At 39.7% G+C, this 23,701-nt stretch overlaps 1 protein-coding gene across 5 annotated transcripts in view; it reads left to right on the plus strand.

Moving 5' to 3' along the window:
• Nucleotides 1–23,269, plus strand: part of LOC109621712 (uncharacterized) — a 438,995-nt gene extending 415,726 nt beyond the window's left edge. For all 5 annotated transcript variants that reach the window (XM_062854500.1, XM_020075850.3, XM_020075849.3 and 2 more), the window contains 4 exons: nt 5,578–6,008; nt 6,170–6,538; nt 22,255–22,509; nt 22,574–23,269. In XM_062854500.1, coding sequence (XP_062710484.1) covers nt 5,974–6,008; nt 6,170–6,538; nt 22,255–22,509; nt 22,574–22,847 — 933 coding nt within the window. In that variant the 5' untranslated portion in view covers nt 5,578–5,973 and the 3' untranslated portion in view covers nt 22,848–23,269. The remainder of the gene's footprint in view (nt 1–5,577; nt 6,009–6,169; nt 6,539–22,254; nt 22,510–22,573) is intronic.
• Nucleotides 23,270–23,701: the final 432 nt, after the last annotated feature.

Consider the following 23,701-nt stretch of genomic DNA (forward strand, 5'->3'; position numbering starts at 1 on the left):
CCCCTTAGATTTGTTTTTGACGGTCACCTATTGAATTGAAAACTTCTCACGATAATTCCAATATTTGTTAATGGCGCACTCGAATAAAACTTAAGATTCTACTCCGCCACTGATAGGCAAAATAAAGTACCCACCCCATCATTTTATGAATTTCTCTCATTTATTTGGTTGTAATTAAAGTAAACACACTACAGTTTTTTTTCTAGAACTTCTTTTTAATATTCTTTCCAAGTTCTACTTACAGAACAATGATTAAAAAGAGTTCGACTCGAAGAAAAAAAAACAATTAGTATTATAGAAAAAAAGTAACAAAAAAAAAGTGCCCACTTCATTTTGGCTCCCGGGAAAATAAATTTAAGTAAAAGAACAGCGTTTTAATAGTTTCTGTTTCCTCCTTTGGCCTTCAGGACCAGCCGCAGGCGCTTTGGCATGGTCTCCACCAGGTTCCTTAAAAACTGTGGATCAAGCTCTTCCCAGGCGTACTTGAGGGCTTCAAAATAGTTGGGCTTGTTGGTAACGCCAGTTTTGTCAACCCTGACATCTAGAATCGTCCACAAATTCTCGATGGTGTTGAGGTCCGGGCTTTGTGGAAGCCATTCCAGTGGTTTGATCAGGCAAGACCGGAAGAAATACTTGGTCTTCTTGGCAGTATGCTTCGGGTCGTTGTCCTGCTGATATACAAACTTCTCTTCAAGGCCCGTTTGGATCAGCGAAACCTCCAGATTTTCTCACAGGATGTCGTCGATGTAGGAATCTGCAATCATTATCCCATCGATTTTCACGAGACTACCCACTCCACTCCAAGAAAAACACCCCCAGACCATCACATTCCCTCCTCCATGCTTCACCGTGCCTTGGATGTGGCGATCCTGAAGCTCCTCACACGGTCTGCCCCACACACAAACCCGCCGCTTTCGATTGAAAAGTTCGAATTTCGATTCGTCCGTCCAGAGAACTGTTTTCCAGAACTCAATGCAATGGGCTTATCAGCATACTCGATAGCAAACTTGAGCCGTTTTGCTTTGTTTGCCTTGCTATTAAATGGGCGCTTCCGGGCAACCTTGTCAATGAGCCCCTGTGCTACAAGACGGCGACGAACAGTTCAACCAGAAACTGATAGCTGGATCTAACGGACTGTAACTTTCGGGTTTTTCTTTACTTCGCGGATGATCTTGGTGTCCGTTCTTGTATCTATTTTGCGTTTCCTGCCTCTACCTAGACAAGGTAGAATCCGAATGTTTTTTTTTTTGTTTCAGAAGAATTTTTCCAACCGCTGTCTTGCTAATGCTGTAATTCCTAGCAACAGCCTGGTGCGATTCATCGTTTTGCATATCATGAACCACCAATTTTCGGATACACAAGGGAAATGCTTTCGAAACCACTACGTTATCCATTTTTTTAACCTAATCAAACGCGATCACGTAAACAAATACACCAGGTCAAGCCATTTTCTTCATAACATGTCAAAATCTCAAAACATAAACAATCAAGGGGTCTTCCGATGGAAGCTTATCGAGAAAATATTGATTTTCGAAGTGGGCACTTTTTTGTCACAGTTTTTTTTTCCTTAATACCAATTGACTCTTTTTTATCATTGTTCTGTAAGTATATTTAAAAAAATATTAAAAAGTAGTTCTAGAAAAAAAAAACTGCAGTGTGCTTACTTTAATTTCAACCAAAAAAATGAGAGAAAATCAAAAAATGATGGGGTGGGCACTTTATTTTGCCTATCAGTATTGATTCTCTCTCTCTCTTCTTGGCGTAACGTCCTCATTGGGACAAAGCCTGCTTCTCAGCTTAGTGTTCTATGAGCACTTCCACAGTTATTAACTGAGAGCTTCCTCTGCCAATGACCATTTTGCATGCGTATATCGTGTGGCAGGCACGAAGATACTCTATGCCCAAGGAAGTCAAGGAAATTTCCTTTACGAAAAGATCCTGGACCGACCGGGAATCGAACCCGTCACCCTCAGCATGGTCATGCTGAATCAGTATTGATTACTGGGGCCCAATTTTATTTTTCGTTATGAACGAGATGTTTATCCCGGGGCTAGTTTACCTCGAGACCCATGGCTATACACCCCCTCCGAAGAAAGAACTCATCATTTTTATACAAACATGTTTGGATTGTGATTGGATCCCAGGCCCTCGGCGTGATAGTCATGGTCTGCTCATCACTGGGACCCAATTGTTGAGATGGTAAACGCACGGCTATTCTATGCCTTGCTGTAGGTATCTAGACTAAAGTTGTGCTAGATTGGTTGACTTTAATACATAAAAAAAATATGTTACAACATAATTATGAGAAGTATGAATCTTTAAAAAACAGAATGTTTCCAAAATTACGATTTTTTTCTCTCAAATTCCTTTAGCAATTCCTTCTACAGTTCATTTGAAAATTTCTTCGGCAATTTTATTCTGATTCCTTTTGTAATTCTTTATGATTGAATTTTATATATATTTATTGATTTTAAAAATTGCTTCGAAGATTTATTTTCTTGGCAATTTTTTTGAAAATTTATTCGAAAATTTCTTCAGAAATAATATCTTTGGAAATTTCTTTATGAATTATTTTGGTGTTTAGCACTCTCCTTGATAATCCCATCAATAATTCGTTTGGAAAATTCTTAAGTAATTCCTTCCAAATCTGCTTCAAAATTTTATAGCAAACTTTTTCGGAAATAACTTAGACCATTAATTTGGAAATTTCCCAGACACCTATTTTAGAAATTCATTTCACAATTCCTTCGATGTATTCTTTGGGAATTCTTTCGGCTGTTTCTTTGTGAATTTATTTCATCATTTTTTTTTTAATTTAGAAATTTAGAAATTCTTAATAAGGCTTGCTCGTAGAATCTACCAAGGAATTGCGATTAACAATAGAATAGCCGAAGAAACTTGAAAATGTAATTGTTGAATTGAATTACAAAGGAAAACCCGAAGAAATTCTCGAAAACTTCCTGAAAAATTCCCAAAGGAATTGCCAGATAAACTTCCATCAAAATTACCTAAAAAGTTTTCAAAGAAGTTGCTAAAATACAATAGCAATTGCCAAAGAAATACCTGAAGAAATTATGAATGCTTTTCAATTTTTTATTGGCTTTTTATCACACTAAAGCTTTTCAATGAAATTGGCCAAATTCAACCAAAAATAAATTAGCAAACTATTTTCCAAAGGAGGTGCCGAAAAAATTTACATAAAAAATCGAGTGAATTCTTGTACCGACTTTTTGAACTCTCTAAGCAGAATACTTTGACAAATGATAAGCAAAAGAGGGCGGAATTATAAGGTACAAAACAGATTACACTCATTCGAAGTTCGAAGGAAATCTTAAACAGTATGCCGAAGAAGTTTCGGAAGGAATTCCCAAAAGAATTCCTTAAGAAGTTTCCTAAGGAATTGCCGAACGGTTTTCCAAAGATCATGCCAATGAAATTCTTAGTGGAATTGTTGGATAAACAATATCACAACAATTTCTAAAGAAATTTTAGAGAGAATTCCAAAAAGAATTGCCGAAGGAGTTTCCAAGCAAATTCAGAATGTCCGGAAAAACGGAATGCTGTTCGAAGCTAAAATTGTGACTAATTAATAATCCAAGTTGGTCAAAGTCAATATTTTAGATTTGTGCAATCGGGACCCGATGGTTGGATGTTTAATATTTGTCGCTGGTTGGATGTTTAATCTTGTCGCTGTTCACGACGGTGTGAGAGTGTTCAGTGTTCAATATTCTTCACTGTTACACACTGGATTCGGTGTCGATTTCCACTTTTCAGCGCGCTCCTGGAGTTCGATTTTCCTTCCAGGTCACAAAATGTTGGTGCCTCCTCTCTGGAGCCACCAAGTATTGGCGTCAACACTATCTTCCAATTGGTAGCCCAGCACAATTGGTGTGGGCTCTTGCAGTGTTACTAGACCAAATACTTACTGAATAAAGCAGCACTCTTGTCCACTGCTATCGCAATGATGAATGGACGATAATCAGGATGACGAAACCCACAATCGTTTTACGGTACCGTTGCGAAAGGGTACGATATTCCATTCCGTGTATGCCTACTAACAGACTAGATGGAACGCGTTTCTTTCGAACACTGATACTACTCGCTCAGGGCAGGAGGTTCAAGAAGGAGAATTGTTCGACATCGAGAATTCGAGAAATCGTGTGCATGCTATCGCCACAGACAAACAGACGTAACACTTGCGAAATTTCCATCGACCACGCTTTTAACGATCATTTTAAATTTTCATAGTTGTGGCTTTCACAACCAGAGGCGCGCGCATCGTTTTTCAATGCGTTTGACGTTTCACACTAGCGCCTTCTGTTGACGATATTGCACAACGCAGTGATTCGTGCAACTTTTCCACCAGGTGATGGTAGGGTAGACTGAGCGATGGATTTTCATGAAAATCGTTCAAGCTGTTACGTCTGTTTGTCTGTGCTATCGCCTTTGAGAAAAAGTCCAGAGTGAGAAAAGGTTCGATTGATTCAATAATTGGGGATTCGTCTAAAATCGTGTGTAGTAGCACGTAATTAGGCTTTCTAGACTCAAAATTCTTCTCCAAAAGGGACTGGCTACTCGAAGAGAATTACTATAGTGAGAAAGTTTGAATAATCCAATGATTTTTGACTTCCACGGTTCTAAGTATCAATACTTTTGAATGCTTGAATCATCCAAGTGATCAGAATAATTTAAGCTTTGCAAGTGTAAGTTCAGGATCATGGTGAATATCAATTGGCACTTTTCGAAAGTAGTCCGTGACATTTACCTAAAATATTCTAAAAAGTGCGGTTTTTTCATGACTATCTTGTGGAACTGATCTAGTCGCACAAGTTTCCATATTCTTCTCAGGTTCAGCTTCTGAAATGAACTGTAGATGGTTGAAATTAGATATGTAGGAATTACATTTTCAGCACTGCCCCCACAGTCCCTAATCTGGTATTGGCTAACTGTGTATTTTTTTTTTTCTAGTGTTTGGGTTCGTCGCTTAATCCATGCTCATCATTGAAATCTCCAATGATAATTTTCAAAGAAGCGTTAAACAATCACAAGACCTCGTGAAATTCTTCCTTTAACACACATTAAGGCCTAAAATCTACTTAATGTTAGAAATTGTTTATGAAAGGTTTTGATTGTGGTCCATTTGGAATTCAGTTTTAAAATACATACAATATCAATCTCAAGCTCTCAAACAATTTATTTGATTGATAAATAAAGCTCAAGATCGAGTATGCAGAAAATGCAGAATACGATCTATGTACCTTATTGCCAAACGTACCAACCAACATTGCCAAGCTTAAAAAGCGAAAAATCTATGGAAAATCATCAACCAATAATTTGTTGTATAATTTGAAATACACCCAACTACCAATGAAGCAATCCATAAAAAAAAACAACGAACTACACATTATGTAAAGGTATTTCAAGCTTGTTCTATCAAATACAGCAATAATGGCAGGAGAAAGGAAAAACATAATAAATTTACCCTTCACTTCTCCATTATTTCGTTACACCAAACCCCCTTATAGTAAATAAAGGCATAATATCTATAATTCATTTTATTTTTCATTTCACTTTCAGGTTCATCCAGCTATTGAAACCCTCAATTTGGATTCCCCAAGATCATCAACTGTGCAACAACGATCTCGTTTCTCTGCCAATCAAGAGCAGCTCTGCTAGAATTCGGACCTCGAGGCAGACACGCGCGTGGGACGACTATGTGAATGAGTAGCCTTCTCTTTGAAAAACGTTTCGATCCAGTGCTGAGTGAGGTGCTCGCGTAAAGCATTGATCATGATCATGAGGATCGGAACCCTGAATAGCTGAACGAACGAACGAAAAAACTCCACCGGCCAAGGAGAACCATCCGACCGAGTCAGCAACCGTGTAATTACTAGCGTTTAACGTCCAACACCTCTCACCCACGCCGGCCTCTACTTTAAGTCGGATTCCAGCAGAAAAAAAAAATCCGAAAAAATGCTGAAAAATATCCACGAGCGAACAGTCAAAAAGTGAGTCTGCATCTTTTTTTGTTCCTCACATTTGAAGCGTGCCCCGCACCGTGCATGTATGGGGAGGGTCATTTACACACCTTTTGAAAGCGAAAGTAAAACGGTCAATTACACACCCTCTCAATCGCTCTGCATTTTTTCCTTCCACGCGTCTCTTTCAGGGTTAAGGGCAATCATTACGTTGCCAGCCACGGCGGTCGCGACACCGTCGATCTACCGTACGCCCAGGCCAACCGAGGCTACTCCACCGATGGCGAGGACAGCCAGCGGGCGCCGTCGGATCGCACCGTGTCCGAGTACACGGTAGCTAACGAACGGGCTACGCCCCCAACGGCCCCCTCGCGCAAGTCCCGCTCGGACACCAAGTACCAGCAGAATGGAACCACCAACGGTGGTCCCAGACCTCTCTCTAGTCCACCGACACGTGCCCCACCACGTGCACCGTCCGCGTTGAGCTACGACCATGGCGGCGAAACCGGAAGCGATATCTACGTCACATCGGCTGCCTACAAAGCTCCCTCGGAACTTAGGTAAATGCATGATTGAGTGTTTTTTTTGCGATATTTGAGGATTTTCAAAAATTTTGACCAAGAAATCGTGAAACCATATAGGCGCTAGTGGTGGTCCCCCTAAGTCATCTAAATTTACTTCTGCGGCTTTTTAGCAATGTTATTTCAATGGATTGTCTCAAAGTGAAATTTTATAACAAGTTTCGTGTCCCCTCTTTATGTTACCCCTTTCCTTCCCATGACTTTAAACGACTGCTCATGTTATTTTCGCCCTTATTCAAATTCAATCTAGATTACTATACCAAGAAAGCGTTTCCGAAAAAAGTGCTTGAACATTGTTCCACATTGACCAAATTTTTGGAAATCAACGAAAAAGTTTTTAGTTGTATATCAATAGTTTTTTGATAGTTTATCCACTATTGAAACAAATAGTTGGCAGTTGGGTTTACCTAATCAGATTACAAGGGAACGTCCATAAATTACGTTATGCAAAAATCGATCATTTTCAACAAACCACCCCCAGCCAACAAATTGATTCACATAACTCTGCTACAACTGTGATAAATGAACTCTTAACCGTCCAAAACACATTGTATAAGATGCACCGAATATGCTCTATTCGCACAAATTTGGAGGCTATATACGTACATTTTGAGAAAACCACTTTGAGTTATACAATTTCAGGTGAATTCATTTGGCATGTTATAACTTCGTTTTATAACTTTGCTTGGCAGTATATATAATTTAATTTTGGCATGTTCAAATATAAAAAAAAGTTTTAAAGCCTCGATTTACCTACCTGCAGCTCATTAATCAGATACCCTACCACTGTGTCAATCACCGACTGTTGTAGGATGTGAAATTTAAGCAATTATAAATAATGCGAAGGCAGGTCTGAATGGCTATAAGTACCAGTATTGGGTAATAAAATTGTGCACTCTAACCCAGTCAACAAGTTGGTTTATGTTACTCTGTCGCAACTCAATAACGCGCATGTTTATTCGTTCCAAAAAAAATGTTTCAAATGCACAGATTTGCTCTGTCCGTAGAAATTCTGGAGTCATACGTAGACATTAACAATTTCGTTTTGATGTATACAATTCTAGGCGAATTCATTCGGCGTATTATATAATTTCAAATATAACTTGGTTTGCGCCTTTATATGATTTTGTTTTCACAAACAATAAAATAACAACAAGTCGTGTCCGACTCTTGTTTAAAAGTGTGAATATTAGTAAAAATAGTGATGAAAATACAAGCAAAGTGTGAAATATATTTTGGTGTTTTCGTAAATGTCTTTAATTATGCTGACATCAAGCTGTGCAGCTGAAGCTCATTGCAAAAATCGTTCAGGAAACGTGAGAAAAATCCCCTAGAACAGCGCAGCTGCTGATCCGCGATGCGGCTGGGTTGGTATTTGTCAGCAGGAGATTCATGTAGGTGAATGTGAAGAACTCGCCTGCATTCGTACTTATGTGATTTAAACGATGCGACTAGCGAAATAGTCCCAAAACACTGTATTTCTATCATCCACTGGTAATTACATCCCCCCGCCGTATAATTTCATTTTTACAAATATGAACCCATATATAGGGGTGGTGGGGGTACAGTGGACAGGTCGGGTAAAATGGACAGGGTACCGTTTCATGGCTTTTATTGTTTTTTAAAATGTTTTAACGATTGAAGTTTATGCCTAAGCATGAATCATTATACTTTTGTTGATCTTGAACATTAAAATCAAATAAACCTCTTCAAAATGAGAAAAACTTTAAAAATCACGTGAAAAATCGAAAATGATGTAAAATCTGCCAATCATTGCTAAGGTTTTTTTCGTGAGTTATTTTCAAATTATTACAAGTTTTACACCCTAAACTAATGAAGTCCACATAGAAGAATATATTCAAACGAAAAAAAAAATTAAGTTTTGTAAAAAAAATTTTTTTGGAAATAATTTTAACTTAATCAGACGGTGGGGGTAAAATGGACAATCGGTTCAAATTTCTCCAAAATTTCTAATTTTTTTTTTGCAAACTCCAGAATCATCAGCCGTCACATATGTCTTGAGATAGTTGAAGTAAAAAGTTATAAAAAAATATTTTATATCTACAAAATATCATTTTCATCCAAAACAGTGCTTGTTTTTTACACTATTCTTACAATAATTTTTTAAGTGTGTTTCAAAGTTTGTATTAAAAGTTTGAAAACAACAACATAAAGGTATCGTATGAAATTTGATAGTTTGCATTTAAAAACATACAAATAATATGCTGTTATATAACTTTTAACGACTTGTTCATTTTACCCCATCGATTGTCCATTTTACCCCCACCGATTTTTTTCACGCTATTTTTATGCACATTTTGGTGAACAAAATAATCAAAGAAAATAATATTTTTTTTAATGTAATCCCTTACAAGATTTCTAGAGTATATCATTACCTTCCATGTTACTCGGAAAAGCAGATGGATTTTGCCGCATTTCCACTGGAAACAACCACAATGCTTAGGTTGTCCACTTTACCCCCACCACCCCTAATCTCGCATTTAGGATTACAATAGAGTCGCAACAAGTGCTTTTGAAGTTGTTGAAGAATGTCAACTTGAAGTTGTATAAATGTTAATGCAAAGTTGAAGTTACTAATGCTGCCGAATGAAATCGGATAAAATTGTGGGATTCTTATACGATTTCACCTAATTTGATATTGCACCTTACATAATTCTAACTCAATTTGTTCATTATTATAACTTTGGACTAACATCCTTATATGACTACTGGTTTACTGGGCCACCCCCCCACCCCCCCCCCTATGTTACACTTTTTGTATGAGACCTCTGAAATTTTTGACGACTGTTCGAGCCCGTATGAGGTTGATCATCAATATTAACATATTTTCTCGATCAGCCTGGATAGCTGTGTAGTGTCGGTAGCGATTGTCTCAATTGGCTAAGAATAACACTACGGACTGCCTGTTCCGGTGGTAAAAGTCCACCAACAGGTGACCCCTAATTCATGGTGTGATGCGGCTTCATGCTTAAAGTGCCTAGGAATGAATGGGTTACGTACAAAAGGCTGAAACACGAAAGGCTGAAATAACAAAAGGCTGAATTATGAAAGGCTGAATCACAAAAGGCTGAAAATGTCAAAAGGCTGAAATAATGATTCGACTAGTTTTCAAACGGTGAGCCTAAAGGCAACCTCAACATCACAGACAAACAGACATAACTCTCTAATTATTCATATCGTACACTGATATAATGATCTTTATGAAAATTTGCTAGTTGGTCGACCACTCAGCCCTGACACTTGCTTTGCTTGAGTTTGACATTTGACGCACACTACCGCTCATTGGTTGATGGTTCATTGGACGAACATGCTTCCGTTACTATGTTCGAAATCGGAAAGCGTTAGGACTGTTTTTCCGCGCTAAAGTATGCATTATTGATCGCCTACATAACTATAACAGTATTTCTCCAAAGAATTGCATATATTTAAAAGAAGGAAAAATCTCTGATCACATTGTTGGCAGCAGGCAGCTGCAACTAATCTCCATAACAGAATGACATGTAGCCGATCTGGTTAGCGAATGGCTAGTCATGCTGAGGGTGACGGGTTCGTTTCTCCCTCGGGCCAGAAACTTTTTGTAATGGAAAATTCCTTGACAACCGCGGGTATAAAGTATCTTCCTGTCTGTCACACGATATACAAATGCAAAGTGGTCATTGGCAGAGAAGGCTGTCAATTTATAACTGTTGAAATGCATATAGAAGCTGAAAGCAGGCTTTGTCTCAGTTGGGACGTTACGCCAGAAAAAAAAGAAGAAGTATTATAACTCATTTCCTGCATTTTTGAAATTTCAGCCTTTTGTGCATTCAGCCTTTTGAAATTCAGCCTTATGTTACCATCCCGAATGAATGGCTAGGGGGGTCTAATAAAAACCTAACCGGAAACAGAGCCTGTGGAGTGCCAGGGCGCCCTCCATAGTATGTTGCCATTACTGCGCTAACCGGTGCAGTGGGCCTTGTGTTTCTTCGAGACAATCAGCTACCCTTCTTTAGTCTCACTTGAGGCTAAAAAAGGGTGGTATTATGAAGATGTTGTTAATTAGTTCAAATTTTCACCTACACACTGAACGGCGGCTTGCGGTGAAAATTACTATTCTGAGGGTCAATTTAAATGCACAATGCCACTAAATTTGTGCAGACTGAGTTTCGTTTTAATTCAACAGAATTATGTTTTCAATTTTACCATGGACTCGATTTTCAATTAAAAAAAGTTTCTGTTGGCAACCGGATTCGAACCAAGAATCTTGACATTACCAGGCTCGCACGCTACCACTCAGCTATCGAACCGGTTAATGTGAGAAGAAACAAAACGCACACAAGAAGCGTTGGTGGGTCGATGATCATGTTTTGCCATGGTAAATTTAAAAACATTTGTGTACTTGTCATTACTGCAAGGCTCCTTTCAGTGCATATATGGTTTCGCATTATGCATTTTACACAGTGTGTTCTGTGTATCCTCGCCTTTGGCGTTTTCAAATCGATACCGATCTGGTTTTATTGCTACTGTTCTCTGTTGTGCTGTTAGGGAACGTCCATTAAAATGTATTATAAGGGGTGTTTCTTCAGTCTAAATTATGAGGTGTTCACTCGTTGACGTTCACGTTAGAAGAGACGGATCATCTCGTTTTATTCTCACAAGAAACCTAACATCATACAAGTTTGGGGTTGTGTGGTTGGTAGAACGATGTGACATTTATCGATCTGTCAACTGACAGTCCACATCGACACTGACACAAAACTAAATATAGAATTTGAATTGATATAACACTTCTCTTCCCTTAAATTCAAATCATCGTAACTATTAACTTGTAGTAGCTCTAATTCATGTCAACTTAAACTTGGTATTATTCGATTGCAAATGAATGCTATTGTAATTCATATTTCAGAAAAAAAGTGCTTCGTACGCAAATTCATGCTTTCAAAATTTACTGGTAGTAAACATAATCTTCATTCACTTTAACCTTCTTCTTTCGAGTGGATCTTCTTAAATTTCTTTCCGAACGTATTGGTTGCAGAATGCTCGGATGAGCTTCACTTCTTGCAGGATGCGGTGGTACGTCGTCAGTCTCGATTTCCTCCGTTGTGTCTGAACTAGAAACTTCTGCTTCCTCCAGTTCCCCGAATGTCCTCTTCATCCCTCTTGGCATACTGCTCTCTTCCACCAACCGAAGCTGAATATTTCGCCTAGGTTCGGATTTACTGGCTGATCTTATCTGCCCCCTGTGGGCCGAGACTAGGGCTTCCAATTTTCCCGGGATTCAGCTTCCCGGGAATCGGGAAATAATATAACCATTTCCCGGGATTTCCCGGGATCCCGGGAAATAAGGAAATTTTATTTTTCAGCGAAAAATGTGTTTATTATACAGAAAATCGGTTATCAGATCCATTTCCTATTGTAGACTGTATAAAATTCAGCAAATTTTACGATAAGAAGAATTTACTACCAATGCATTTTAGGTGCGATTTCAACCAGCATTACATATTGAAATTTTTATTTTAAAAGACACTACACCATCTTCAGCCAGAGGCTGCACAGACTGAACATTACCAACACGAGACAACGGACAACACACATAACACCCAGTGGCCCAATGGAGAATTTTCCGTTTGACGAAAAGTTTTCCCCGACTGGAGCGGGAATCGAACCCGCACTCCGAGGCTTACGAAACGCCTAGATGACTGACGCCGCTAACCGCACGGCCACGAAGCCCAATTTTGATTTGAAATGCTTGATTTAATTGTTGTTGTTAAATGTTTAACAATTATTTTTGGGTACATCAACAGGCATACAACAACCCCACTGATGTTCAATTCATCTTAATAATTATTCCTAAAATTCACAATCACATTGTCATACTTAATGAAGAGATACAATAGCACAAATCATGAGTACATTACGCCAGATACATAAAATACTACAATTTACGACAACTGCCATAGATAAAACAAAAAAAACTTTGGCGAGCGATTTAAAAGTCAAAGTTAAAAGCTACAAGGGTAAAAACCCATTGAAGCCCAATAACGGCTCCATACGTGCTATTATCTGGTCATCCAATCAGCAGGCGCTCTATGAGGTTTTTGTACCATGATCTAGTAGACATGTGTAAATTGGTTTGTTCCTAAATATTTGGGCAGTCACTACGACCCTGTAAGCTATAAATAGAACTCTGGCTGTATTGCGTGTGACATGCAAGGGTTGTTGGTGGATAAGTTGGCACTATGGGAAGAACTCCATACTTAAAAGCAGTATTAAAAAGAAAGAAGAAGAACCATTGTCGGATGAAATCAGTTTAATGCCATGATATTATTAATAGGATGTTATCTGAGTAAGCATTCCGTTAAGCTCCAAATGTTTTATAACATCAACATAAATAACATCTGCATAAAGGTAATGTGGTTTGACGAACGTAAATCAAGAAGCTGGGTAAATCAATCATTGACTCGAAATTTTAAATTGGCCATTTAACACTTGGCAAACCAAAGCACAATAGAAATGAAAATCCCGGGAAATTCGGGAAACCCGGGATACAAAAATTTGAATCCCGGGATTCGGGAATCCCGGGAAATTTCATTTCCCGGGAAATCCATCCCGGGATTGGAAGCCCTAGCCGAGACTAAGTTTGCTCCGACCGCTATCTGAAAGATATTGAGAGAGATTCGTTTAATAAAAACTCCCTCAATCCATTTTTCGATGCTTTTAGGGTTATTGTGTCTATAGTAAACCTTGTCTCCTCGAACTAAATTCGCCAAAGGATCTTTATTAGTACTGTCAACAGTTTTTGAGCTTGTAGCTTCCTCCTTGCGCACCACTTGTCGGTCTCTTTTATTCAAATTGGGATTAATCAAGTCAATCAAGGTTTTGGGCTTATATGCGAAAACCTTATCCGTAGGGTGAGTAGCGTCGGCTGTTAGGCAACTGTTACGGTAGTTGAACAGAAAATAGTCCAACTTGTCTTGGAAATCCAAAGCCTTCATTTCTGGGTCAACTAAAAACTTTTTCAACACCTCTTTTGCCACCCTTACTAACCTCTCAGCCTGGCCGTTACTTTGAGGATGGTAAGGAGGACTTTTTAGAACTTCGACGCCTTGTCTTTCGAGAAAATTTACAAATTGTTTCGAATTAAACGGTGGGCCATTATCTGTTACAAAAACGTCGGGGAGACCGAATCTGGCGAAAAAACTAGTCAGCTTTCTAATCACTTTCGATGCTTCCGTGCCAAATTTCATCCAATATATTTCAAGCCACTTGGAATAGCTATCTACTACCAGCAGTAGAATTTGCTTTTCAAAGAAAAAGAAATCAGCATGAACTCTTCCAAATGGTCTAACCGAAGGAGTCCACTTGAATGTGATGTTTTGGTTGGGAACAACAGCCATTTTCAAACAAACATCGCATTGCTTCACATAGTTCTCAATGTCGGTGTTTATTCCAAACCAGTAAACAGTCCTACGAGCTTCCTGTTTCATTTTAATTATACCTGCATGGTTGGCATGCAGTATTTTCAAAACTTTACGTTGCAGAGACTCTGGAATAACCACACGATCTTCAAATAGTAAGCAACCGTCCACCTTCTCCAATTTCTGATGCTGTGAGAAAATATCCCTGAAACATTTATCCAACCTTTTCGGCCAACCATGCTGTAAAAATGAGTTTACTTGTTGAAGAAATTTATCATTAGTTGTCTCAACCGCTATTATCTTATGGTTCAAGGGGAGTTCTTCAGAGAAGTTTATACTCTTTATAAAATGATTTTCTAACCTTTTAGGTACTTCGTCTTTCGTTGGAAATCTGGAACAGAAATCTGCGTTACCCATGCGCTCTGATGGTTTGTATAGGATTTCATAATCATATATGGACAACTCCATGATATATCGTTGGAGTCTTGTAACGAAGATTGAATTTCTTCCATGCTTACCTAGAATTCCCAGTAACGGTTTATGGTCAGTGTAAATTACAAATTTTTGTCCATAAAGAAACTTATGAAACTTTTTTACGGTTGACACAACTGCCAGCGCCTCCAAATGAAGAATTGGGTAACTTTTCTGCGCTGAGTTTAAAGAAAAAGAAGTGAAACATATAGGTCTCTCTACTCCTTTTATTATATGAGAAATAACCCCACCTAAACCATAAGAGGAAGCGTCAGTACAAACTACTATTGGCCTTTTAGGATCGTAAAACGTCAGTATTTTTGCATTTAATAGTTGATTTTTACATTCTTCGAACGCTTCATCGCATTTTTCATCCCAATCATATTTTACCTCTTTTTTTAATAAATTATATAAGGGATTCAGAGTTTTTGATAAGTTTGGCAAAAATTTATTATAATAATTAATCAGTCCTAAAAAAGCCTTAAGTTTATTTACATTTTCCGGTACTTCAGCTTGCTGTATAGTGGCAACTTTGTCAGGGTTGGGTTGAAGCCCATTTTCTGATATCATGTGCCCCAAAAACGGAAGCACACTAACAAAAAATTTACATTTCTTGTAGTTCACTTTAATATTTGCTCTATTTAAACGGTCCAGAACCAAAAGTAACTTCTGTTTACAATCGTCATAATCCCTTCCAGCAATCAACACATCGTCAAGATAACAAGAAACAAAGTCAAGTCCATTTAAAACTGTATCCATGACTTGCTGGAAAATGGCCGCACTGGATGAGGCCCCTTGGGGAAGCCTATTATATGAATAAAGTCCCTTAGGAGTGTTAATAATCACAAACTTCCTAGATTTCTCAGACAGATTTAACTGAGTGTAAGCAGTTGCCAGGTCCAGGGAACAAAATACTTTACATCCTGCCAGTGACGCAAACACATCCTGTGCGGTAGGTAAAGGGTACACATCTATATATATAAAAATGAGTTTACAGCCCCTTTGAGGCAACAAAACTCACGAATGGCAAAATCGATCAGCATGACCCTTACACCATTCGATTCGTATTCATGATGGCTGTGTTTATATGTATAAAAAGTTACAAAAATGAACTGAAAAACAAAAAAAAATTAGAAAATACTGAGATTTGTGTAAACTGGGTACAAAGTCAACATGACCGCAATGAAACCAATCTAGAGTGCTGTGCTGCAATGATCTCAACAGCTGTCAACCACCGCAACTGGCAAGACAAAGTTTGCCGGGACAGCTAGTTAGGGATAATTACCCTATTAATTGATACTTTACAGTCTATGACAAGACGAATGTCTCCATCTTTCTTTATGACGACAACCACCGGCGACGCCCAAAGGCTTGTTTTAATAGGAGTAATGATTCCATCTTTTTCTAGTGAGTCTAAATGGTCCAACACTTTCTCTTTTAAACGATATGGCACATCGTAAGCCTTGCGAAAAATGGGTGAATCTTCTTTAAGTACCAAATCGGCTTCAAATCCTTTGATAGGTGTGGACAAATCTCTATCAAAAACACTTGCATACTTGGATTTAATCCGATTGAGTTCAACTGCCTTGCTTTCAACAGGGCCAGGAATGTTTTTAATCATCAATGAATTAGAAAACGAAGTTCGCCAATTGTCAAAGAACACATCTAACCAATCTCTTCCAATAAGCGGATCAAAACTATTATCATTATTCAAAACAACAAGTTCCAGTTTAACTTTTCTAAAATTTAAAGAAACACATACTGAAGTAATGCCAAGAACTTCCAGATTCGAACCGTTTACTACTACCAGTTTCCTTTTACATCTTTTCAGCAAATTATTGCTCAAAAACTTCAAATAATCAGCTTTGCAGATAACAGTGACAGCCGAACCACTATCCACCTCCATTTTGAATATTTTACCATCAATTTCAACATCTAGAAGACAAGGTTCACTGATCTTATGAACTGATCTAATCATTAAGCATGGATAGTCACCTGAGCTGTCGCTGTCACTGCTGTAATCGTCTTGCAACCTTTTGAAATAGTCATGCACATCATCCCGGGCGCTGTCTTGTTTGGAAACGTCCCCAACGAACTTAACTGAGCCTTTTTGACTGTCTTTGTATTTGTAACAGTGTTTTTGGATATGGCCACGCATTTTACAGAAATGGCACACAAAATTTGCGTAACGTCCTCTGTTCGACGATCTTTGTCCCGCACTTGGCCCTGAACGAGATCTGCTCCTATCATACCGCTCATAATGTCCCCTGTAGTCACGATTCCTGCTTCTTTCTCTACCACGGTACTCCTTTTTCTGGGCACTATACTCACTTCTTCTGCCAAGCCGATATTTCACGGAGTTTATGTTCGACGGGTCTTCGTTAATAGCATCAGCCTGATTTACAGCGATCTCACTACTTTTAATAATTCTCTCCGCAGTTTTCAATGTTAACTCATCTTCACTCAGCAAACGCTTTTGTAGTTTTCTATCCGACAACCCAAACAATAGTTGATCCCTAATAGCTGTGTCTCTAAACTGTCCAAAATCACACGATTCCGCCAATAATCTCACCGCGAGAATAAAATTTTCATTAGATTCGGAGGGGCCTTGTTTACGGCATCTAAATTTATATCTTGACACTAACTCATTGTCTACCTTATCAAATCTTTCTTTAAGCTTTTTTGTAATCTCCGCGTATGATAATGTCTTCAAATCTGTGGATGGATAGAGCAGTTTAAGCTCTTCAAAAGTTGCCATACCCGCAAAAGTCATAAATAAATCTTTTTTTCGTTCATCGGGAACATTATTGCTCGAGAAAAAGTATTCGATATGCTCTATGTAATTTGAGAACGATGTTCCGGGGACGTAGGGATCAATGGTTCCATATAACGCCATTTTGCCTTATGTTGTTGTCGCTCTCCGCAATCCTCGTTGAGAACCTCTTGCACTGGTTGAAAATGCCTGTCACCGCCTTCTGCGGAGCCCGAGTAATGATATCGTCCCGAAACTTGGAATCAGTTGTCACCGAACCAGAACCGTATCGTCCACCAGTAGCAAACCGCCTCGTCCGTCCAGCACTCCGCACACAACAGCAGCAACCGATCCAAACCAACAGCAGCAACCGATCCAAACCAACAGCAACAGATCCAATCAACAGCAACAGATCCAATCAACAGCAGTGGATCAAATTCCACGTACTCAATCTTGAAAGCTGGTACACTCCGCCAAAATGCAATGGCCGACACGTCGCAAAAAAGCGCCACCGCGTACTCAGAGCTGCAAGCGTCGCGGGCGACCGGCTCTAAACAAAGCAAAGAGAACAAAAGGAATTGTAATCTTAAACAATATACGCTTTCAAACCCCAATTGCAATACAATTTACAAAAAAAAACTTTTTATCACCGTGTAACACAACAGCGTAAAAACTTACCGGCCGATTGCACTAGTAGCCGAGAAATTTGCACTAATTTACAATTGCACACGCGAAAAACGAACTTAATCCTCGTCAGCCACTAAAATGTATTATAAGGGGTGTTTCTTCAGTCTAAATTATGAGGTGTTCACTCGTTGACGTTCACGTTAGAAGAGACGGATCATCTCGTTTTATTCTCACAAGAAACCTAACATCATACAAGTTTGGGGTTGTGTGGTTGGTAGAACGATGTGACATTTATCGATCTGTCAACTGACAGTCCACATCGACACTGACACAAAACTAAATATAGAATTTGAATTGATATAACAGTCCATAAATGACGTCACGCAAAAATCGACCATTTTTACTACCCCCTCCCCCCTATGTCACACTTTTTGTATGGGACTTCTGAAATTTTTGTATGGGTCGTCACACTTTGCTGAAACCGACCTCCCCCCTCAAAGCGTGACGTTATTTATGAACGTTCCCTTATTGCGGAGAGTTTAATCTTACTTAGTTTGGGTAGAGGCTACGGTTAGGATAGCTCAGATCAATCTTCAGCATGAAAGAACAGCAACGATCAATCTTTGCAGACTTATGCAAAATGGTACAGCCCAAGTGGCCTTGGTCCAAGAACCTTACTTTCGTAAGAGGAATTTCTATCTAGGAAACCTTGTGAACCCGGTGTTTGCTACTTTCAGTAAACATGAAATGGCAAACTCGCGTATCATGCCTCGAGCCTGTGTGCTTGTCAACAACGCAATAGTTGCTAAACTCATCTCTGGACTAACCACCAGAGATGTATATTAGTACGGGACAAACATCAAATTCTCGCTCCAGTCGACTTTTTTGATTCCATTTGGGTCCCATATGAACTGTGCAAAATTTCAGCGCAATCGGTGAAACTATAATTTAGCGCAAGCGGTTCAAAGTTTGCATAGGATTTACTATGGGAAAAGTTACACTTTCAAACAAAAAATCCCAGAGGTCGCCCTTTGTCTCCTTAATTCAAATCGATCAATGCTTCTTGTAGAAAAATCATTTATCAAACTTTCCTTCGAAGACCACAAAACGATTGGATGCTTGTGGAAAAAGTTATTGATTTATTACCGATCAGTGATCCAACGAACGGCTTTTTGTTTTGTATTATTAGCAGCACTGTAGCTGCTGCCTTGTCTGCTGCTGTTTCTGGGGGTGGTGATGCCTCCCGCCACCCCATGCAACAACGGCAGAAGCAGTGCTGCTAATAAAACAAAACAAAAAGCCGTTCGTTGGATCACTAATCGGTAATAAATCAATAACTTTTTCCACAAGCATCCAATCGTTTTGTGGTCTTCGAAGGAAAGTTTCATAAATGATTTTTCTCCAAGAAGCATTGACCGATTTGAATTAAGGAGAAAAAGGGCGACCTCTGGGATTTTTTGTTTGAAAGTGTAACTTTTCCCATAGTAAATCCTATGCAAACTTTGAACCGCTTGCGCTAAATTATAGTTTCACCGATTGTGCTGAAATTTTGTTCAGTTCATATGGGGCCTAAATGAGACTTAAAAAGTCGACTGGAGCGAGGATTTATTTTTTTCCATACAAGTGTGTCCCATACTAATGTATATGCTATCACAATTGATGTATCTGTTGGGAACCTCAACAGGAAATACGTCTATTGTTCGGTGTATTTACCCTACGGATGCTTTTAAACAAGTTATCGCATACTGCACTTCAAACGGCCTTCCGCTAATTATTGGCAGTGATGCTAATGCTCACCATGTCATCTGGGGCAGCTCAGACATCAACTTGAGGGGCTCCACTTTGATGGAGTACTTAAGTAGTACAGATCTTGCATTACTTAACATAGGCAACCGCCCAACCTTCATGGTATCTGCTAGAGAGGAAGTGTTAGATATTACACTTTTCACGAGCTGACCAATTGGCTCGGAGTATTTTAACTATAGAATCGATTGAGTGGGCTCTTAATAGCTTTGCTCCTTTCAAATCTCCTGGGGCAGATGGGATTTGTCCTATTTTGCTTCAGAAGGGATTTGATTATTTCAAACATGTTTTGAAAAAAAAAATACTTGTTTGCAGCTTTGCTACAGGGTATATTCCCAAATCTTGGCGGGATATTACTGTAAAGTTTATTCCGAAAGTGAGTCGTGCGCCGTATGAAGAAGCAAAGAGTTTCAGACCTATCAGTTTGACCTCTTTTCTTCTGAAATGCTTAGACGCATTGTGGATCATCAATCCGTGATGTTAATCTGGCCAATGTGCCTCTTCATGTGAACCAACATGCTTACCAATCTGGAAAATTCATTGTGTCTGTTTTACACAAAGTTATTTACGATATCGAGAACGCATTCGCTGTTTAGGTGTTTTCTTAGATATCGAGGGTGCCTTTGACAACGTGCCTTTGGATGTCATATTGGAAGCCGCACGGAGTCATGGTATATCTCCAATGATTTCCAATTGGACTCATCAAATGCTCAAAAAACCGATATCTTTTCTCGACATTGCGTTTAGCAGGGATTAGGAAATTGAGTGTTTGTGGATGCCCCCAAGGGGTTTTGCCGACGACTACTAGTTGGTATGTGTATCACCAGCCTTTTCGACCTGATGCAAAGCGCTCTTCAGGTAGTTGAGGGTTGGTGTCGCCAATATGGCCTTTCGGTTAATCCGAGTAAAACATCTATTGTTCTTTTTACGGAAAGGCAAAACCATAATGGCGTTCGACCTTTGCGTCTCTTTGATTATGAAACCGATGTGACTGAACAGGTAAAGTACGTTGGAGTCATTCTTGATTCCAAGCTTTCCTGGACACCTCACATTGAGTTCAGAATCAAGGAAGCTTGTATGGCCGAAAGGGCGAAATGAGAACGATCCAATCAAAGTAAGGCCATCTGCAAAGGATGCGCTTAATGGCGATGTCTGGTGCGTTCTCTTCAACTCCCACGGCAGCGCTTGAAGTTCTATTTGACGTTGCTCCACTACACATTCATCTCAAACAAGAAGCACTTTCTTGCACTTACCGTCTACGGGTACTCGGTCTACTGGAGGAAACTCCTGTGAACCGCACATCAACACACACCTCGTTCTTTTCACTTTTGGTGAATTGGAACAAATTTGTCCTTGCTCCAAGTCATCTTACAATTGCTTGTAATTACTCATATAGGACATTTTCCACGAAATTCCCTTCCCGGGAAGAGTGGACATCTGGTTATCTGGAGAGAAGTATTTTAGACGGCATCGTATGTTACACTGATGGCTCCCTTCTCGAAGGTCGAGCAGGTGCTGGTGTATATTCTCGTGAGCTAAGGCTGTATCAGTCTTACTCACTTGGCAGACACTGCACCGTTTTTCAGGTCGAAATCTTTTCTCTTATGTGCGGAGTGCAATCAGCACTTCAGCAGCACGTTATGGACAAAGTGATATATTTCTGTTCAGATAGCCAGGCTGCTATTAAAGCACTTGCTTCGGCCGACTCCAGGTCGAAGATAGTTATCGCTTGTCGAACTCAAATCGAGGAGCTGAATTAAGCAAACGTTGTTCACCTTGTATGGGTACCTGGCCATTCTTCCTTCGCTGGAAATGAATTGGCTGATGAGTTAGCTCGCACTGGAGCATCACATGACCTCATTGGCCCTGAGCCATCTATTCCGATATCGATGTGTTGGGTAAAGCTTCAGATTCACACCTGGGCTGCCACTCAACACAGACAATACTGGAATAGTTTGGAGTCATGTCGTCAAACAAAATTGTATTGTACTGAGCCATCTTCAAGGGTGGCGTAGTATCTTACAAATCTGTCAAAGCACAATTGCAGCATTCTGGTCAAAGCATTGACTGGCCACTGCCGACTCAGCTATCACATGGCGAATATTGGCGAATATTCAGCAAGCTGATTCATTTGCATGTGATAGCTGTGAATCCGATTATGGAACTTCGTATCATTTGATATGTAACTGTCCAGTTCTTGCGCAACTGCGTTTCCGAGCATTCCGAGTATTAAGTGAAACTGACTTCAGAGACCTGAATATTCAGGATATTCTGTTGTTCTTAACCCGCTGTGGTAAATAGCTATAGGCTCTCTTTCGCTTTATGCGTTATTACAATGCCCTTTTCAGCACGCTGTTTTTGAACCCTTTGTGGTACGCTAATGCGTTAGTATCCTCTTCCAGGGTAATTTTCTTATTTCCTACCTATATTACCTACCGAACCTTTAAGTAGAGTTTTTTAATTACATTTTAATAAAACCACAGAATTTTCCTTGATTAGTTTATCAAGAAATTCCCTTGTCGAATTCCAAATACTTTGGTAAAACAGCTTTTTTGCATATGTATTGTCAATTCATTACAACAGAACACACAGGATATTTTAACTCAACAACCTTCTATTTCCAGCCGCTACAGCGCCCATCGAAACCACCACAACACCTCGCGCGGTCCCCGAAGTGTGTACAGCGTGGCCAGCACGGCCAAGACGGGCCGCAGCTCGCGGCGCCACGGTGCCAAGGTCGAAGCCATGTCCGCGCCGAATCCGTTCTGCCCGAACGTCAAGGGCGTCTGCTGTTTGATGCTCCTGCTGAACCTGGGACTGATTCTGGTCACGCTGGGTTTCGTGATAGTGATGCAGTTCATGGAACCGCTGTTCGTGTGGTAAGTGAAACCTGTAAAATTGATTTTGAACACACTTTTTCAAACGATTGTTTCTCCCCCGCAGGATACTCGGCGTGGTGTTCCTGGTGTTTGGCTTCGCGACGCTGATCGGCAGCATGATCTACTGCGTGATCGTGTGCCGGGATGCGAAGACTCCGGAACAGCTGCGCAACGAGGATCTTTACTGGACCAAACACTGGCAGAAGAGCATCGGTTACACGCCGCACGAGATCGACTACAAAACGGATCGGTTCGACGAGCGCGATCGGTACTCGGATCGGTTCTCGGTGGGCAAAATGAGCGGGAAGTACTCCGATCGGGAGATTACCCGATACTAGGAGACGCCGCAAATTTGGAAGAATTCGTCTGGCGCGCGTAAACACGAACAAGGAGAATGTAACCAGTGTAACTGAAACGAACGTTACTAATAAGATTTAATTTAACGATTTCGCTAGCTAAGTTGATTCGAGTCTAATTCTAGAACCTGAAACAGTCTGTAGAGAATAACGATTTCCACAGGAGCGTCGAGCGCGGAGTGGAAATTTTTATGTACTAGATAAACGAATACAAATAAAAACAAGCAATATAACAAAATAGGGTTTCAACCGATTAAACGAATATACATTATTGAAGTAATGAAATGATTGTTTTAAATGTTGTAACAAATGATTAATGTACATATTAATGTTAGCATAAGAGAGATGATGCAATTATAACTACTTTTATGTAACAAAAATAAAATGAAGAATGAAATTTAGCATTCTATTGTTTCATTTCTACCGTTGAGATATCCAGTTACTACAGACATAGGAATCTTTGTTTAACATTTCCTAATCTACTTTCACCTTACCTTACCGGTCAGACTAAGACCTGAGTGTCCTCTGCTGTACGTAGAGTCCACAGATTGTCCTCAACTTGATCGATCCATCTCGCTCGAAGCGCACCACGTCCCGGTAGGATTGCCCTCGAGAATCATATTTATCGGGTTGTTATCCGACATCCTGATGACGTATCCTGCCCACCGGTTTTCGCGGTGATTCATTCGCTTTCTCCACGTTTCGTCTTCCATCTGCACTCTACCGTAGATGGTACGCAACACCTTCCGTTCGAAAACTCCAAGGGCGAGGTGGTCTTCTGCATGGAGAACTACCGGTCTAATCAGCGTTTTGTAGGTACATGGTTAACTTCGTGC

Source organism: Aedes albopictus, chromosome 2 (genome assembly GCF_035046485.1).
Source record: "Aedes albopictus strain Foshan chromosome 2, AalbF5, whole genome shotgun sequence".
NCBI classification, from domain to species: Eukaryota; Metazoa; Arthropoda; class Insecta; order Diptera; family Culicidae; genus Aedes; species Aedes albopictus.